At 37.0% G+C, this 16,709-nt stretch overlaps 1 protein-coding gene across 1 annotated transcript in view; it reads right to left on the bottom strand.

The window, feature by feature from the left end:
- XPR1 (xenotropic and polytropic retrovirus receptor 1) overlaps positions 1-16,137 on the bottom strand; it is a 207,008-nt gene extending 190,871 nt beyond the window's left edge. The window contains exon 1 of the mRNA XM_077763224.1: positions 15,943-16,137. Within this exon, the coding sequence (XP_077619350.1) occupies positions 15,943-16,011 (69 nt within the window). The 5' untranslated portion in view covers positions 16,012-16,137. The remainder of the gene's footprint in view (positions 1-15,942) is intronic.
- Positions 16,138-16,709: the final 572 nt, after the last annotated feature.

Genomic DNA, 16,709 nt, shown 5'->3' with positions numbered 1-16,709 from the left:
AATCAGCTCATCAGTTAATTCTGTTAAGTGTTAGCTATTATTTTTATTGAACTCTTTTATAGCCGTTCTGGTTTCACGAACTATCAAAATGCAAAGTCCTTCCTTAGTTTTCTCAATTTTCATTATCTTTTATCTCTACACAAAATTCAAACCATTTTCATTTACTAGATGAAAAGCTCTTAATGCTTTTGGCTTCCAGCTCTTAAACATGTAAGTTTTACATAGGTTGGTAAAACATGTTAGCTTTCTGCCCAAAAATAATAGTTTTCACAACATAAAATTCTCACTTTGCTCTTAGTAACAGTTTGCCAGTTTAACTGAACAAAAACAAAAAGGAATCCAAAAGCTCTGCAGCACTGCAATACTGTTTCTGACGTCTATAAAAATTATAAAAAAAATTTTTTTTTAAGTAATCTCAACACCCAATGTGGGGCTCGAACTTACGACCCCAAAATTAAGAGTAGCATGGTGTTCCAAGTGAGCCAGCTAGACAGCCCAAAAATGGTTTCTAATCTATGGGTCTCAGACCACTTCACAGCTCCAATTTCAATATCACAAAACCTTAATAAATTGGGTATCCTCTGCAGGCTGAATAACATTCCCAACAAAAAATACTACTAATCAAAATGTTTGTACTTAATGAAATACTACCATATTTCATGGAGTCTAAGACACCATCAATTGTTAAAGCACACCATTATTTTATGAATCATTAAGAAAGAAAAGCATTACCAATTAAACTATGACATCTGTAAAATGAATCCCGATTTCAAAGGTGCTGGAATGTGAAACAAGGGAGTGTGCATCCTAGACTATGAAATACAGTAATTCATTTTGTTAAAAGGTAGTTTCTCAGGCAATGAATTCTTTTTTACTTTTCAGTTTATTTATTTTGAGAGAGAAGGAGAGAAAAGGCAAGTGGAGGGAGAAGCAGAGAGAGGGAGAGAGAGAATCCCAAGCAGGCTCCATGCTGTCAGCACAGAGCCCCATGTGGGGTTCAATCTCACAAACCCTGAGATTATGACCTGACTGACATCAAGAGTGGACAACTAACCAACTGAGCCACCCTGGCTCAGCAATGGATTCTACAAGCCCAGCTACTATCATTTCATTTCCAAGAAATTTCAAGACATTGAAAGAGAGTCTTCTTAGATTAAGTACTAACACCCTAAAATGTCTATTGAATAAATGAGTAAACGTTACTTCAGAGGCTTATTTTTAATGATAGAAATTAACAGCTATACTTTACTGAAGAGTATCTTCTATAGATCAGGCCCTTGTTGGCACTTTCATATATTACTACATATATTCTCACAATAACTTGAAAATTAAGTATTATCCTCATTTTACACACAAGAAAACTGAAGTTCAGATAAATCACTTTGTAAAGGTCTCACAGACAATAAACGAGGAAAATGCAATTAAGTCAGTAATTTAGATAGAATTAAAGCTACTTTCTCTACTGCCTTCATATATGAACCAATCTCATAAATCCGCACAAAGAACCTTTTGCTTTATCCTACTTGTTCCTCAAAGTTCTTATTTTCCTCACTCTATTAGTAGCCAAATTTCTCAAATGGTAAATACATACATACGTGTTGTCTCAATGACTTTAACCTCTTGAAACCTGGAAGATAGTTTGCAAAAGACAATTTACATTCAGAATCCACAAATAAGCTCCCATTGTCACATCCAAAGCCTTTTTTTTTTTAATATTTCTTTTTGAGAGAGGGAGAGAAGGAGAGGGATTCACAGAGCAGGGGAGGGGCAGAGAGAGAGGGAGTCACACAATCTGAAGTAGGCTCCAGGCTCTGGACCTGGAGTAGGTTCTCAGACTCACAGACCGCAAGATCATAACCTGAGCTGAAGTCAGACACTTAACTGACTGAGCCACCCAGCCTCCCCTCCAAGGCCTATTCTTAATTCTCATTCTTACTGACCTGTTTACAGAATGTATCACTGCTAATAATCCATTTATCTCTACAACTCGAGTTTTGTGACCATGTACTTTTCCAAGATTTCTTCTATTTGAGTCTTTATTTTTTTTACCTTACATACTATCCCTTAGTGAATACTTTAATTACTATCTCAATTATAATAATCTTATCTCTTAATACCATTTTTCAAATTCTAGGTCTTTTTCAACACATAGGTATTTCACACATGAAATAAGCATATTTAAGATCTAATTTCATGAGTTTACTATTCCCAAAGATAGCTATTCTCTATCAGTTTCCTTAGGTTTAAAACTTTATACTGAATTCTTCCCTCCTTTACCCACTATAAAATGCGTAAATATTAAAGCACCTACATTAAAAATCACTGTGCTAAGCACTAAAAAGTGATGAATTAAAAAGTGTTTAATAGTATTACTTTATCTCTACCAATGATATTTTTATTTAATTCCAAATATTAATGACAAAATGTTCCAACTACTAAAATATTGTATACGTTTGCAAATTACACCATTTGGAAGGAGGTTGTTACTTTAATAGGATATTCTGTGTTTAACAGAGCAGATTCAAAAATATGCATTAAATTATTATTAATAATCATTGATATCATAGCATTAAAAAATTTTAATCATTGTCATTAAAGCTGGTTAAACAATGGTTTATTAAGTGTTCCTTCCATAAAACCCACCATATTAAATAATACTGTCTCTAAAATGAAAGAAAAGGGAGAATTTCAAAATATTGCCTTTGATCATTTCTTCCCCTAAAATATTTTTTTTCTCTAACACTGTAATGCTTATAAATCAATTATACTAAGGCTTCACAACAAAAGGGTGAAAGAAAAAAAAATTACCAAGTTTCTTCCCAGTTTTTCTTCTATCCCAAAAACTAAAAAACTTTCAAAAATGTTTAAATTAATCTTTTTATTTCAGCAAAAATCATCAACAAGTAATAACAAAAACTTTATGTTCTATGAAATACCAGGCTTTTTTAAAAAGATGAAATTCTTTCATCTACCATTTGTCCAATAATTTAATGAATAATATCTAAGTTGTTTTTTCCCAATTAGAGTTTTCACTGATTCCCTTCCCCAAGTTGTCTCAAGAATAAATAAATCAGAGGGCACGTGGGTGGCCCAGTCCGTTGAGTGACTGGCTCCTGATTTTGGTTCAGGTCATGATCCCATAGCTGTAAGATTGAGCCCCATGTGGGACTCCGCACTAGGCATGGAGCCTGCTTAATATTCTTTTACTCCCTCTCCCACTGCCCCTCCCCCTCAATAAACAGAGAGAGATATAGATAGATAGATGATAGATAGAGATAAAAACAAAAATTAAACGAATAAATAAGTCAACTAGGACCCTCCTCAACTGTTAGTTTCAAACCACTAGAGATAAATATGTAATAATGGCAAATATACATACAACACTTACTACCCACAGTATTATTATTTACCATATACACGTCCTAAGTGCTTTCCAATTATAAAGTCAGTTCAGTAGGCATTATTATCAAGTCCAATTTAAGGATGAGAATACTGTAACACAGAAAACCTAAATGACTTACCCAAGCTTACAGGGTTATTATAACTTCAATTTCAGTGGTCTCTAAAGCAATGTACTTCCTATAATTTCTCTATCTATCAAGAACTGAACTATTGAAAGTCCATGATACTGACCAAAAAATTCTAGAGAAAACATTTTCTAGTAAATATCTAATGGCAGTATACTTTGAGGTACTTCTATTTCAAAACTCATATTTCAAATAAATATATTCAACTCAAAAAGAAATGTTTACAAAAAAGATGTATGAACTCTGTGATTAGAAGTGGTAACTCACCTGCTCATCAACACCTTTGTGACCTGCTATTATAAAAATATTTGAAAAACAAGGGAGAGAATATATCTCAATTTCATTATCACTGATCACATTTGAGTTTATTCCACAAACCTAAAAAAAGGGCTAAATCTCCATTCACTGACTAAACAAAAGAATAAGAAAACTCTACATTGATATCAAAGTAATTTATTTCTAGAGCTCTGTGGGGACAAACATGAACTTTTCTTACTTTCTCCATTCATTCTTCAACCATGCTCTTATGAATCTCTTTCTCAACCTTTAATGACATCCCAGATAGATCCCATGGCCTTTTGGTCCCTTTCAGTTATTTAAAAAAGAGGTTGCTCGGGGTGCCTGGGCGACTCACTCAGTTAAGCATCTGACTCGATTTCAGCTCAGGTCATGAGATCAAGCATCATGCACAGAGCCCACTTAGAATTCTCTCTCCCTCTCTCTGCCCATTCCACGCCACTTGCTCTCACTCTCGCTCTCTCTCAAAAAAAAAAAATCAAAAATTAAAAAAATTTAAAAATTGCTAAATATGGTAGACACTGCCAGATGCTCACTGTTGACAGGTATCTACTACTCTGCCTGACATATACACAGTAAGCATTAAGTAAATATATATGATTACTATCAAACGTCATCAAATCTAAGATGTCACCAATAGTAATATACCCTATTATTTTATGTGTATGAAAAGATGAAAAATGTATCTGCAAATTAATCTATGACACAGCATTAATTATTATATATATCCTGATTTTGATATTAAAATATGGGGAAAAATAAACACTAAAATTGATTAATTAAGCTGCTGATTCAAGCCCTCAATATTTTTGGCTATACTGTTTGCTTTTCCTGTCTTTGGTCTTATTCTCTCCAATGCATCTTCCAAGATCTAAATTACACATCTCACTTTGCACTGATCTCTCTCCACTAACCTTTTCTTTAAAATCCTTGATGTTTCACACCCATGAAGTGTTTAAACTCAGCAAGGTACGCATCCCTTCACCCCTTGATCCCTCCCAGTCCACCCTTCTAACCTCACTCCATTAGTTCTCTAACATATCCACTAACCGAGATTTCATTAATATGGTTGGATACTTCCACCTATTTATGCCTTTGCTCAATATTATTCTATTTGCCTAGATTACCTCCAGTGTAGAGCCTGCTTGAGATTCTCTCTCCCTTTCCCTCTGCCCCTCCCCTGCTCATGCGCTCTCTCTCTCTCTCTCTCAAAAATTTAAAAACAAAAAAATTTTAAGTTTATACAGCAGTGATATGACTCAGCAATGTGCATTAGTGAGCAGGAAGCCAATATTCTTATCCTAGGCTCTCCTATCAGCTAGTTTCAAGACTCTGACCACATAATCTTGGCCTCTCTAACCCTCAATTTATTCATCTATAAAACAGAGAGGCTGAGAAGGTCTTTTTCAACTCTAAAACTAATTCTAATATTAGATATTAAATTTTCATTAGAAAACTGAAAAGAACTAAAAGTAGATATCCACTAAAAACTCCAACAACTCACTCAAGCTATTTGGTCATACTTAAGAATACACATGTGAATTTCACCTCAATTAAAAAAAAATACAGACAGGGCCTACAACTTAAATAAATAATGTCTAATTTACAAGTGACCAGGGAATTTATTTCAAAACCACATGACTGCTCCTGCATGGTTTCCTTACTACATATAAAAAAGTTAAGGACAATTTTTAATATAAATATTAATGTTTAACATTAACTCATTCATTAATTATTGATATAAATATCACAGATAATAGGAGTAATAGCTAAAATCAACAAAGCCATTTTCCAAGAAAACCTGAACTGGACAAGCCCAGAGTGACAAGCTTTAAGGCTCGGTTTACACAACACTAATACCATTGAGCTCTACAGGAGAAATAGTTTCTACAGCAAATAATTAGCTCTTACTATGTGCCAGCCATTGTTCTAAGCACTTTCTATATTTTAACTCCTTTAATCCTCCCAAAGACCTGTAACTACTATTATTATCCCTGTTTTACAGATGAGGAAACTGAGGCACAGAGAGGTTAAGTGACTTGCCTGAGGTCTCTCATCTAGTAAACTGTGGAGCTGGAATATGAACTATGCCGTATGGTTTAGAGTTTGTTCTCTAAGCATTCTGAACACAGCAGCACATAAGACAAAATAATAAGCAATAAAATGAATCACAGTAATTGTGTTAACTCAGCCACTAACCAAGTAATGTAACCTTGAATCACTTAACCTCTCTAAACCTCATTTCCCATTTAAGTAAAAAAAAGGAATTGCGCTAAATAATCTCTGAAATTCCTTACAGGTCTAATTAACATTCCATGATCTATGATCTAGAAGCCAAATGCCACAACTGCAGCATACAACAGCTATGCCCACTTCATCTTTCTCTTATCTCTAATACTTTATCGTTTTCTTATGGCCTCATCTTCATAAGGTCCTCTATTTACCAGCTGTCTATCTAATAACAGTTACACTGATAATTTTGAAGAAAATATAAATTAACTCTGACCTCCAGACCACACCCCACTACCTCCAAACCATGCAGACTGAGACCTAGGACTAAAAACGGACCAGCCATTATTTTAGCAGATGCTCAAGAAAAGGTCAGACCACACCAAACCATACATATGTATAAATAAAAGAATTTATTTGTTTTTCATAAGGTCATAAGAATTAAAAGAAGGCTACCTACAATTAGCAGTATCAACATAATCAATTACTCAATGGCTCTAAGACTCAATTTCCCCTATAAACAGAGAGGAATGGCTATCTAAATGGCTTGCTAATAAAGAGAAAATGTTTTTAAAATACTTACCACAGTAAGCACTCAAAAAATAACAGCTGCTGTTACTTACAATTCTTGTATAAAACCAAGAGCTTTAGGGGCACCTGAGTGGCTCAGTTGGTTGAGTGTCCCACTCTTGATTTTGGCTCAGATCATGATCCCAGGATCATGGGATTGGGCCCCGCATCGGGCTCTCCGTGCTTAAAATTCTCTCTCTCTCTCTCTCTCTCTCTCTCTCTCTCCCCCCCCCTTTGTCCTTCTCTCTCTCTCTCTCTAAAATAACATTTTTTTAAAAAGCAAGAGCTCTAATGTATAACAGATTCAATTTCAAATTCAAATTCTGGCTCTACTACTTGCTAGGTATATAGCCATGAACAAATTGATTAATCTAAAATGAAAATAATAAATTATCTATCTTGTAAAATTGTGAAGATTAAATGAGATTATCCCATGTAAAGCAGCTGACATTGGGCTCCTAACTGCTTGATAAACGCCAATTCCATTCTCCTTAACGACAAGCTGACCACACATCAACTAATTCAATTCAAAGAAAACAGAATGGAATTGGGAATCCCAAAGAAGCCAACTTTTTTTCCCCTTAACATCCTTTGCAGTGGGGGGAATACCTGAGAATTCTCACTCGAGAGATTCCCTTAGTCCCCTGTGTGCTTCCTAAAACTGGAGGACTTTTTCTCAGCCCATCTTTGAATCTTCTGAAAGGAGTCCTGTGCTCTAAGGCGGTAACTCTCAAACCCTTTCAGGAAGGGGTGCCTGGCTGGCTCATTCAGAAGACCATGCAACTCTTGCCTTAGGGTCGTGAGTTTGAGTCCCATATTAGGTATAGAGATTACTTAAGTAAATAAACTTAGAAAAACTTAAAAAAAAAAAAAAAAAAAAAAGAGGTACGCCTGCATGGCTCGGTCAGGTAAGCGTCCAACTCTTGATTTCAACTCAGGTCATGATCTCAGACTGGTGAGATCAGCTCTGCACTGGGTGTGGAGCCTGCTTAAGATTCTCTTTCTCTCTCTCTCTCTCTCTCTGCCCCTCCCCTGCTTACATGCTTGCAGACGTGTTCTCTTTCTCTCTCAAAAAAAAAAAAAAAGAGAGAGAAACAAACAAACAAACCCTTTCAGGGAGCCCAAAAGATCCAAATTCTTTTTTTAATAACACTACAAAACTTCATTTGTCCTTTTCATTCTCATTCTTCCACAAGTAAACAGTGGAGTTTTCCAGAGGCTGTATGAAGTGTGATAACATATTCCTAGTAGAAGGTGTGCTTGTTAAACTCCTGTGTTTCTCACTTTTAATTTCTAATATATATATCAGTAGACACTGGAATCCTCTATAATTTTTAGAAGTTTCAAGTGGTCCCAAGATCAAAAAGTTTAAGAACCAGTGCTCTAAGATACAGAAAAAGCCTACAAAGCACATGCATTACTCTGAACTGCAACTTTACCAATTTAGCCTAAGTAAGTCACACAATAATCTAAAAACTTCCCACTTTCCTGAATGATTACATTTCAGCCCTTCAATCTTCAAAACAATCTCTTGCTCTCTCATCATTTATGAATAGACACAACGATGTCTAAGGACTTATATTTCCTCATTCTTAGTCTACAGTCTTTGTAAATACGGCAGGTCACCCTCAATAAATAAGAGAAGACTATATTTGCTTGATCAATATATTGTCCTCTTGTTACAGAGCATATGAAGTTGTAAGTTATGTTTACAGCTGGTTAATTATACTTTCCTCTGACCTCTAATAAATGAACATCTTTTTAAGAATTTTCAGATCAGTCGTTATAGCCACAACTGCATGATGACAGGATGAAATAGGTACCTAAATATGTTCCTAGAAACAAATTAGATGGAAAGGTATATAACAAAAAACATTCAAAAGTTCAAAAAGCTAAGGAGAAAATCTTCTATGTCATTTACAAGTGACCCAAATTTATAACAATTTTCCAAGTCCTCAATCTGCAATCTTTCCTTTCTATACCATTTTTAATTCTGAAACACCGCACTGACTGAAATATAAAGCCAAAACCAGAGGTGCCTGCATGGCTCAGTCAATTAAGCATCCGACTTTGGCTAGGTCATAATCTCATAGTCTGTGAATTCAAGCCCCACATCAGGCTCTATGCAGTCATGACAGCTCAGAGACTGGAGCCTGCTTCAGATTCTGTGTCTCCCTCTCTCTCTGCCCCTCCCCAACTTGTGCACATGCGTGCTCTCTCTCCCTCTCTCAAAAAATAAACATTTAAAAATTAAACAAAAACAAAAAATACTACTGTTTTTTTCTATTCTTTAAAGAATTTATTTATGGGGGAGGGGGCTGAGAGAGAAAGGCAGACAGAGAATCCCAAGCAGGCTCCACAATGCCAGCACAGAGCCTAACTTTGAGCTCAGTCTCATGAGCTATCAGATTGTGTGTGACCTGAGCCAAAATTAAGAGTGAGATGCTTAACAACAGAGCCACCCAGGCACCCCATTTTTTCTATTTTTAATGAAAGAGCTAGAATTTCAGGACAAATCTATCAACCTACAGCAAATAGGAGAACCCCTATAAATAGTTGTTGGAATGAATGGATAATTTAAGGCATTTGTTCATGAGCTCTACTTGGCTTCTTTCAGCATTTACTAGGTAAGAGGAATATGTGAAAAAGCAAATACAAATGGGTAAGAACTCTAGTGAATTTTGACACTCTCTCAATTGCAAAGGCTAGTTCAATACCAGGCAATCCACAAACCAGCTTTGGTTAAGCTGTACAACTTGAACAGAGTCTTCCGAACCTTTTTTTTATATCATATCCCTATCAAAAACAAAAACAAAAACTTACTATGTACCTCCTCCAGTATATATTTGTTTATTAATAAATTATATCCTTCTACAACTGTATACATAATAAAACACAGAATTTTTAAATAGTTTCTTTTTTAAAAACATTTTTTAAATATTTATTTGTTTCTGAGACAGAGAGAGACCAAACACGAGCAGGGGAGAGGCAGAGAAAGAGGGAGACACAGAATCCAAAACAAGCTCCAGGCTCTGAGCTGTCAGCAAAGAGCCTGACATGGGGTTCGAGCTCAGGAATGGCAAGATCATGACCTAAGCTGAGGTTGGACACTCAACTGAGCCACCCAGGCACCCCTAAATAGTTTCTAAAAGATAAGACAATGATAAATAGTTTTTAATCTTTTGTTTATAAATAGTGCAAAAATATTTTTACCCTAAGAGATTATCAATAACAATACTTTTAGAAAACATAACTGAAAAGCTTCATTATTTTTAAAAATCTAAGTTCAACATTTTGTGATATAGTATTTCAAAGGTCTAGTTTAAACTTCAGAAATTAGTTGATTGTGAAGCTTAATTATAATCTATAAATTGAAAAACAAACTTCACAAAGGCAGAATATTCTTAACACATAATATATGTTTATGGTGCAGTTCACTGTGGCAGAGAGTGGATGTAAAATCTTTTTTAGGTGTGCCTGGGTGGCTCAGTCAGTTAAGCGTTAGACTCTTGATTTCAGCTCAGGTCATGATTTCAGGGTTTGTGAGACTGAGCCCCACGTCAGGCTCTGTACTGATAGTGCGAAGACTGCTTGGGATTCTCTCTCTCTCTCCCTCTCTCTCTGTCCCTCCCGTGCTCGCTCTCCAAATAAATAAACAAAGTTTTTTTAAAATCTTATTTCAAAGAATTATCTTAATTATTTTGAATTTTGGGGGCAAACTTCTTGTCAGATTTATTAGAAGTACGACTGTTTTCCTCTATAATCTGGCTAACCAAAAGCTAGTACTAGAAGTACAACTGTCAGCTCTACCATTTTTTTCCTTCACATGTGCTTGCTTTAGTCTTATTATTGTTGAGGCTTCTTTACAGAAGTCTTTTTCTTTTTTAAGTTTATTTATTAACTTTAAGAGAGAGAGAGAGTGCAAGCAGGGTAGGGGCAAAGAGAAGGGGGAGGGAAAGAGAGAATACCAAGCAAGCTCCATGCTCTCAGTGCAGAGCCGGATGCAGGGCTTGAACTCATGAATCAGGAGAACATGACCTGAGCCAAAATCAAGACTCAGACGCTTAACCGACTGAGCCACCCAGGCACCCCTGTAGGAGTCGTTTTAAGCCCTATCTATTTTATAAGAGTTAGTTTAGTAAAAACTAGATAATATCTGTAAATTCTACACACCCATAAACTAGAATAATGCTATTTGCTGAAAGTGAACACACAAGTAAGAAAGCTATTAGCAATCCTTCTCTTTTTCTCAGAACATCTGCTAACCAGGCCATCGAATTGATCCATTTATTAAACATTAGTAAAATTGTATTTCTTTTTGTCTTATACATAAAAACTAATATAACTAACAGTTCTAATATTATCTTCTCTTACTTCATGGGAGTTTTGGGTACGCTCCTTCAGGGGCTGTGATGCAAATATACTTAAAACCCCTAGCCAGCACAACTCAACCAGTCTCTCAAATGCTTTCCAGATTAGGACTGGATTTGAAGCCAGGACTAATTTACCATGGTCACCCCAGGTCAAAGAAGATTCTTAGGTTCTTATGATCTGGGCCTTCACCCAAAAGCTGATCCAAAACCAACCTTCAGGGATGGATGGACAAGTATAATCTTTCCAGGATACTCATCCTAACACACTTAATTATACAAATATAATAAAGAGTAGTAATAGGTCCCTCTCTTATATAACATTCATTCACTCATTTAGGAAACAATGGTAAATGCCAGGCATCTTATGAACACAATCATTTACAAGTGTCATCTTAAATATGCTCTACTGTACTTTCATTTGCAGAAGTGCCTGAAAGAAAAAGTGGTTTGTGCCCCATCGGGTGGCCAAACTGGAAATTTCAAACAAGTTCTAGCAAGACAAGTTAACCCTAACTAATCAACATAATACCTTTGGGAAATTGAAGCCTGCAACACAAGCATTCTCATGGGATACTTCTTTAAATGAAAATCACAATAATGTCAGGGCAATGTTTCCTTACAATTGAAAATAGGGATGTACAGTTTATGTATCTCTCCTTTTCCAAATCCTGCAAAAAAAATTAATCCATGACTATCACCTTTTATTTAAGTTAAATAAAAGTTTCATTGGGTCAGCTTTCCATTCCCAGATTAAAATCTCATCAAAATTTTCTGAAAGGACCTTAATTTAAAAAGATGCTATTAATAGTCCTAAATTTAAGTTCTATCTTCTTCATATGTCAAATATAATTAAGCCATTAAAAAAAACAGAAATGTAAAGCTAGATGGGTCCTCAGAAAATATAGCCCTGTGAGTTTAGAAACCATTAAGTCCAGCTCTCTCACCTTACAAACAAAGAACCTAAAGCCCAGAAAGAGGAAGTAATTTCATCAGGGTCACACAGCTAGGGTGACCTGATTCCCAGTGCTTACACATCTATGCTCAAAAGACTATCTATATGTGATCCTGGACAAATGACTTAACCACTCTGGATCTTTTTTTCCTTATCTGAAAAAACAAAGAGGTAGATGGTGTTCAAATTCCCCTTAAACTCTAAAATCCTGAAATTTAGATACCTCATTATTTTAGCTTATTAAACTGCAGTATACACTGAAAAAACTATTTCTAATTCCTGAGAAACCAAAGCAGCACAGGACCCTAGGGATGAAAACACAAGTCAGCAGCCTAAGGCACCAAATATATTTCCTTCTTTTGCTAATATTCTGTAAAATATTAACATGGTCATACTAGTCTATGTGGTTGAAACTGGTCTGTTAATTTTGATTAAACAATTACAGAGCTCTAAAATTGCAATCAGTGATTCTAAATTTTTTTAAGTGCTCTTATAAAGATTTATTGATGTTCTATTTTCTATGCCAAGATTTACACTCAAATAGATTACTGGAAACAGGGATGGTCTCTGCTCATTTGTGTTTATTCTCTATAAATGCTACTCACAAATGGATCAAATAGATTTTCTTTATATGGTTTCTCCTTATTGCTCTCTTTTATGCTTTATTGTTCTACCTATGAAAATTGAGTTTATGAACTCCACAATTTATTTCTGAATTAGAAACTCTAATAATTTTTAGAGTATTGATGAGTAAATAACATTAATAATAATTTTAACATTCCAAAAAGCAAACACCATTAAAAGTTCAATAAAAAACTATGGGGGTACCTGAATGGCTCAGTTGATTAGGTGGTCTGACTTTGATCCTGACTCAGGTCATATCTCATGGTTCATGAGTTCAAGCCCCACACTGGGCTCTGTGCTGGCAGCAAGGAGCCTGCCTGGGATTCTCTCCCTCTCTCTCTCTCTCTCTGTCTCTGTCTCTCTCTCACGTATGCACCATCTCTCTCTCTCAAAATAAATAAATAAACTTAAACAAAAAAGCCTACGAACAGGGTGCCTGGGTGGCTCAGTCAGTTGAGCATCCAATTCTTGATTTCAGCTCAGGTCATGATCCCACATCAGACTCCATGCTAAGCGTGGAAACTGTTTATTAAGATTCTCTCTTTTGGGGCGTCTGGGTGGCTCAGTCGGTTAAGCGTCCAACTTTGGCTCAGGTCATGATCTCACATTCGTGGGTTTGAGGCCCGCATTGGACTCTGTGCTGACAGCTCAGAGCCTGGATGGAGCCTGTCTTCGGAGTCTGTGTCTCCCTCTCTCTGACCTTCCCCTGCTCACACGCTTGCTCTCGCTCTCTCTCTCTCTCTCTCTCTCTCAAAAATAAATAAAACATAAAAAAATATTTTTAAAGATTCTCTCTCTTTTTCTCCGTCTCTACCTCTTCCTGCCCCTCTCCCTGTGCCCCTCTCCCCACTGGCATGCTCTCTCTCTCTTAAACAAACAAAAACCTATGAACCACAATGGACCTTGAAAAGCTCTCTGACCCTATATTCTTATCTTATGGAAAAGGAAAGAGACCTGGAAAGATAAAAAGATTGTCCCCAGGGTCTCATGGCTAACATATATAATAACTAGCATTTATTGTGTGGCCATCTACACACAATAATACACATAATTATAGATGTAAAACAAAATTTTCAGTTTCTATCTAATGTTCTGCTTATTTCTAGTATAATTTAGTGTATATTAAGTGTAGTGAAATGACATAAAAATCAAGGAAGCTGAACAGTTCATCATGGTTCACAGCTCTAGAAAGCACCATAGTCTAGACATCAGGAGTAATACCCTAAAATTTCACCACTAGTGCTTGAAAAACAAATTCAAGTGTCTATTGCATTAACAGTGTTTCAAGAGCATGATGTTCATATATGAGAAACTACATGTTACTGCATTGTAAGAAGATTCTTTCTCTAGCAATAGCTAACATCTTTTAGGATGTCATTTTTCCCCAAAGTTTTTAAGTTGCCAAAATGCCTAGACTCTGAAAACTCTTATTTATGCCTCTTTAAATATTTTCAAAGGAACAGCACCAGCTCTTGAGAAACAATATAGCAACACCAACCCCCAACCCTATAAAAAATGCCTTTAATGGCTCCAATTCACAAAGAAAAATGCCCCTTATTTAATTATGCCTACCAAACAATGAGTTTATCTGGGACAGGAGTTAGGTAGTAGGGACTCTGCAGAATAAAATTTCAATTATCCACAATAAATGAATTTTTGTAATTCCTTATAATTGCCCCAGGAAAGATAAGGCAGTCACACATGTGCTGGGGAATTTTGTCCGTCTGTAACCAACCTAGAGTAACCAACCCAACTGGGGTTAGTATCCAAACGGAATATACGAATGAGGAGTCCCAGAATTACTGCGGTTACTCCAGCCACAAAGCTGACATTACAAATCAAGAGGTAATTGCATTTTCAAACTACATCTTATGTTTCCCCTTCCAGCCCCAGCTCTTCCAAATTAATACAATTCTATGAACATTAAGTGCTGTAATACTTAAAATTAATCACAGCATACAACCAGCCACTATTACTTTTGCCCAAATCGAGCCTTCCATACTATATAAAAAGTGGAAGATGTTGCTTCAGCATGCTATTCCTATGCCTCTCTGAAGAACTGGCAGTGGTGCTGAAAATTACTACTACAAGATGAAAGACCAATGCCCTCCTTTCAATAAAAACCATCATCTGGACTCTAGCCAAGGTTTTAAAACTGACCGAATGTTATTAGAAACAATAAATCAGAAACTCCACAGGCTGAAAAGCTAGTCCCTTATTTTATTCTTACAAAATGTAGCCACAAAACACTATAAGAAAATGAAGTGAAAGAAAGCGTCAATAATTCTGGGTGTTTCATTTCTGGCAATAATCAAATACTGTACGGTACAAGGTGAATTTATTATACAGCCTTCAAGGTTCTGTTTACCTACACCTCTTTCCCTGTCTTCCCCAATTATTACAACTGCTATATGAAAAATAAACTTGTGCTATTGCCTAAACATCCTATCACTGAACTTAAATAGAAATTAGAGAGCTAAAATATTTTAATTCATAAAATGTAGCTAACATATGTGAGTTCGTATTGATTTTACACTCTTTGTTCCCGCACATACATAGATGTGAATTCCTGGAGGTTACAGATAAGTCTTTCTTTATCCAGGAGCTCAATGGTCAGCTACTGAGAATAACCTATTGCAGTGCTTAAAGCTCTTCAGGTATCTTGCCTTCTGAAAATATACATGGGTTCATTACCTGTACTTTTCCCTATACTAATGTGAGGTTCCTAATCAGTAGCTATTGAATACCCTCCAGGAGATGTTACCAACAGAAACTGGGGAGGGAGGGGGCCATGATATCTACAACACACAGGTATGTCTTAAAAGTACATTGTTTACAATACAGTACTTTTCTCCCTCGCTAACAAAAATTTTAGAAAAGAAAATCTGAAAAATTTAATTATTCTCTTCTCTACGCTTCTTCCTCTTTCTCCTTCACTTCGTTCCAAAACAACAGGACAGTCAAAACCAGAGATGTGATTACTTTGTATACTTCATGCAATCAGTAAAAAGGCTGTCCCCGTCTTATTAGCAAAACCGAACAGATGACTACAATACGTTTGCATACAGTAACCACTGCATCCGTAATACACATTTAAATCAAATTTCGACCCTGTTACAAAGCCTTTGTCAACAGTGGGCAAGTGGGGAAAAGCGGAAGGGCTCTGTGGAATGAAGAAAATCGCTAAAGGGGCTTATCTCGGAAGAGAAGATTCCTTGGTGAGAGGTGAGCAGAGAGAAACAAAACCTAACCTTGGCGAGGGGGCGCTCGCCCAGGGTGGGGACAAGAGGTCAGAGTGAGTGGGGCGGAGGGGATTAGCGCCGAACGNGGGCCCCTCCGAGTCCTCCCACACCCCAGCTGCTGCCGGTACCTCATACTGGATGTATTGCTTCCTCCACTCGGGAGTGATGTGCGCGGAGAGGTGCTCGGCGAACTTCATCCTGCCGTTTCCCCCTCACTCCCACTCCGGTCCAGCAGTTACTGGCGGCGGCGGCGGCGGCGGCAACAGCGACTCCGACTCCTCCCCACATGGGCCCCGGCGCGGCACGGCGCTGCGCTTCTCTCCTNCCCCCCATCTTCCTCCCCCTCCCCATAGCCCCGCCCCGCCCCGCCCTCTAGACGTCATCGCCATGGTAACCGCCTACGCCGCACCAACGGAGAGGGAGGGATAGGGGGCGGGGTTTGGGTACATTCCTCGAGGCTCCTCCCCTTCTGGGCCGGACGTGCTGCAGGCACCTCCCCTGACCTCTTCCGTCTGACTCCCGTTGGCCTTACAGCTGCTCTCTACCGCCTGCCTGCGAAGCGGTAGTTTTGTTATTGCAATTAATACTAATACTGTAGCAGGAATAATTCACATCAGACGTTCATATTTGCAAAGAAGTGTGCAGTTTTTTATTTTAATATTTGTTCTTCATAAAACTCAAGGATGGATCAACATTAATCCAAATTGAGTGAGTAAAACAGGCTAAATTGTTAAGGACCACATGTATTTAAAGGAGCTGTACTTTACACGCTCTAGGTGCTCAATAAACGCTTGTTGAATTTAATTAAAGACGTCAGTGCCAAAAATTGCATACTGCTTCTGAATTTCAATGTAATTATCTAGTCCCAGGGCTCCCAGGAAGGTCAGTAACAACA

Source organism: Crocuta crocuta, unplaced genomic scaffold, assembly GCF_008692635.1.
Source record: "Crocuta crocuta isolate KB4526 unplaced genomic scaffold, BGI_CrCroc_1.0 scaffold3, whole genome shotgun sequence".
Lineage (NCBI taxonomy): Eukaryota > Metazoa > Chordata > Mammalia > Carnivora > Hyaenidae > Crocuta > Crocuta crocuta.
This window is presented reverse-complemented; position numbering and strand designations above follow the sequence as displayed.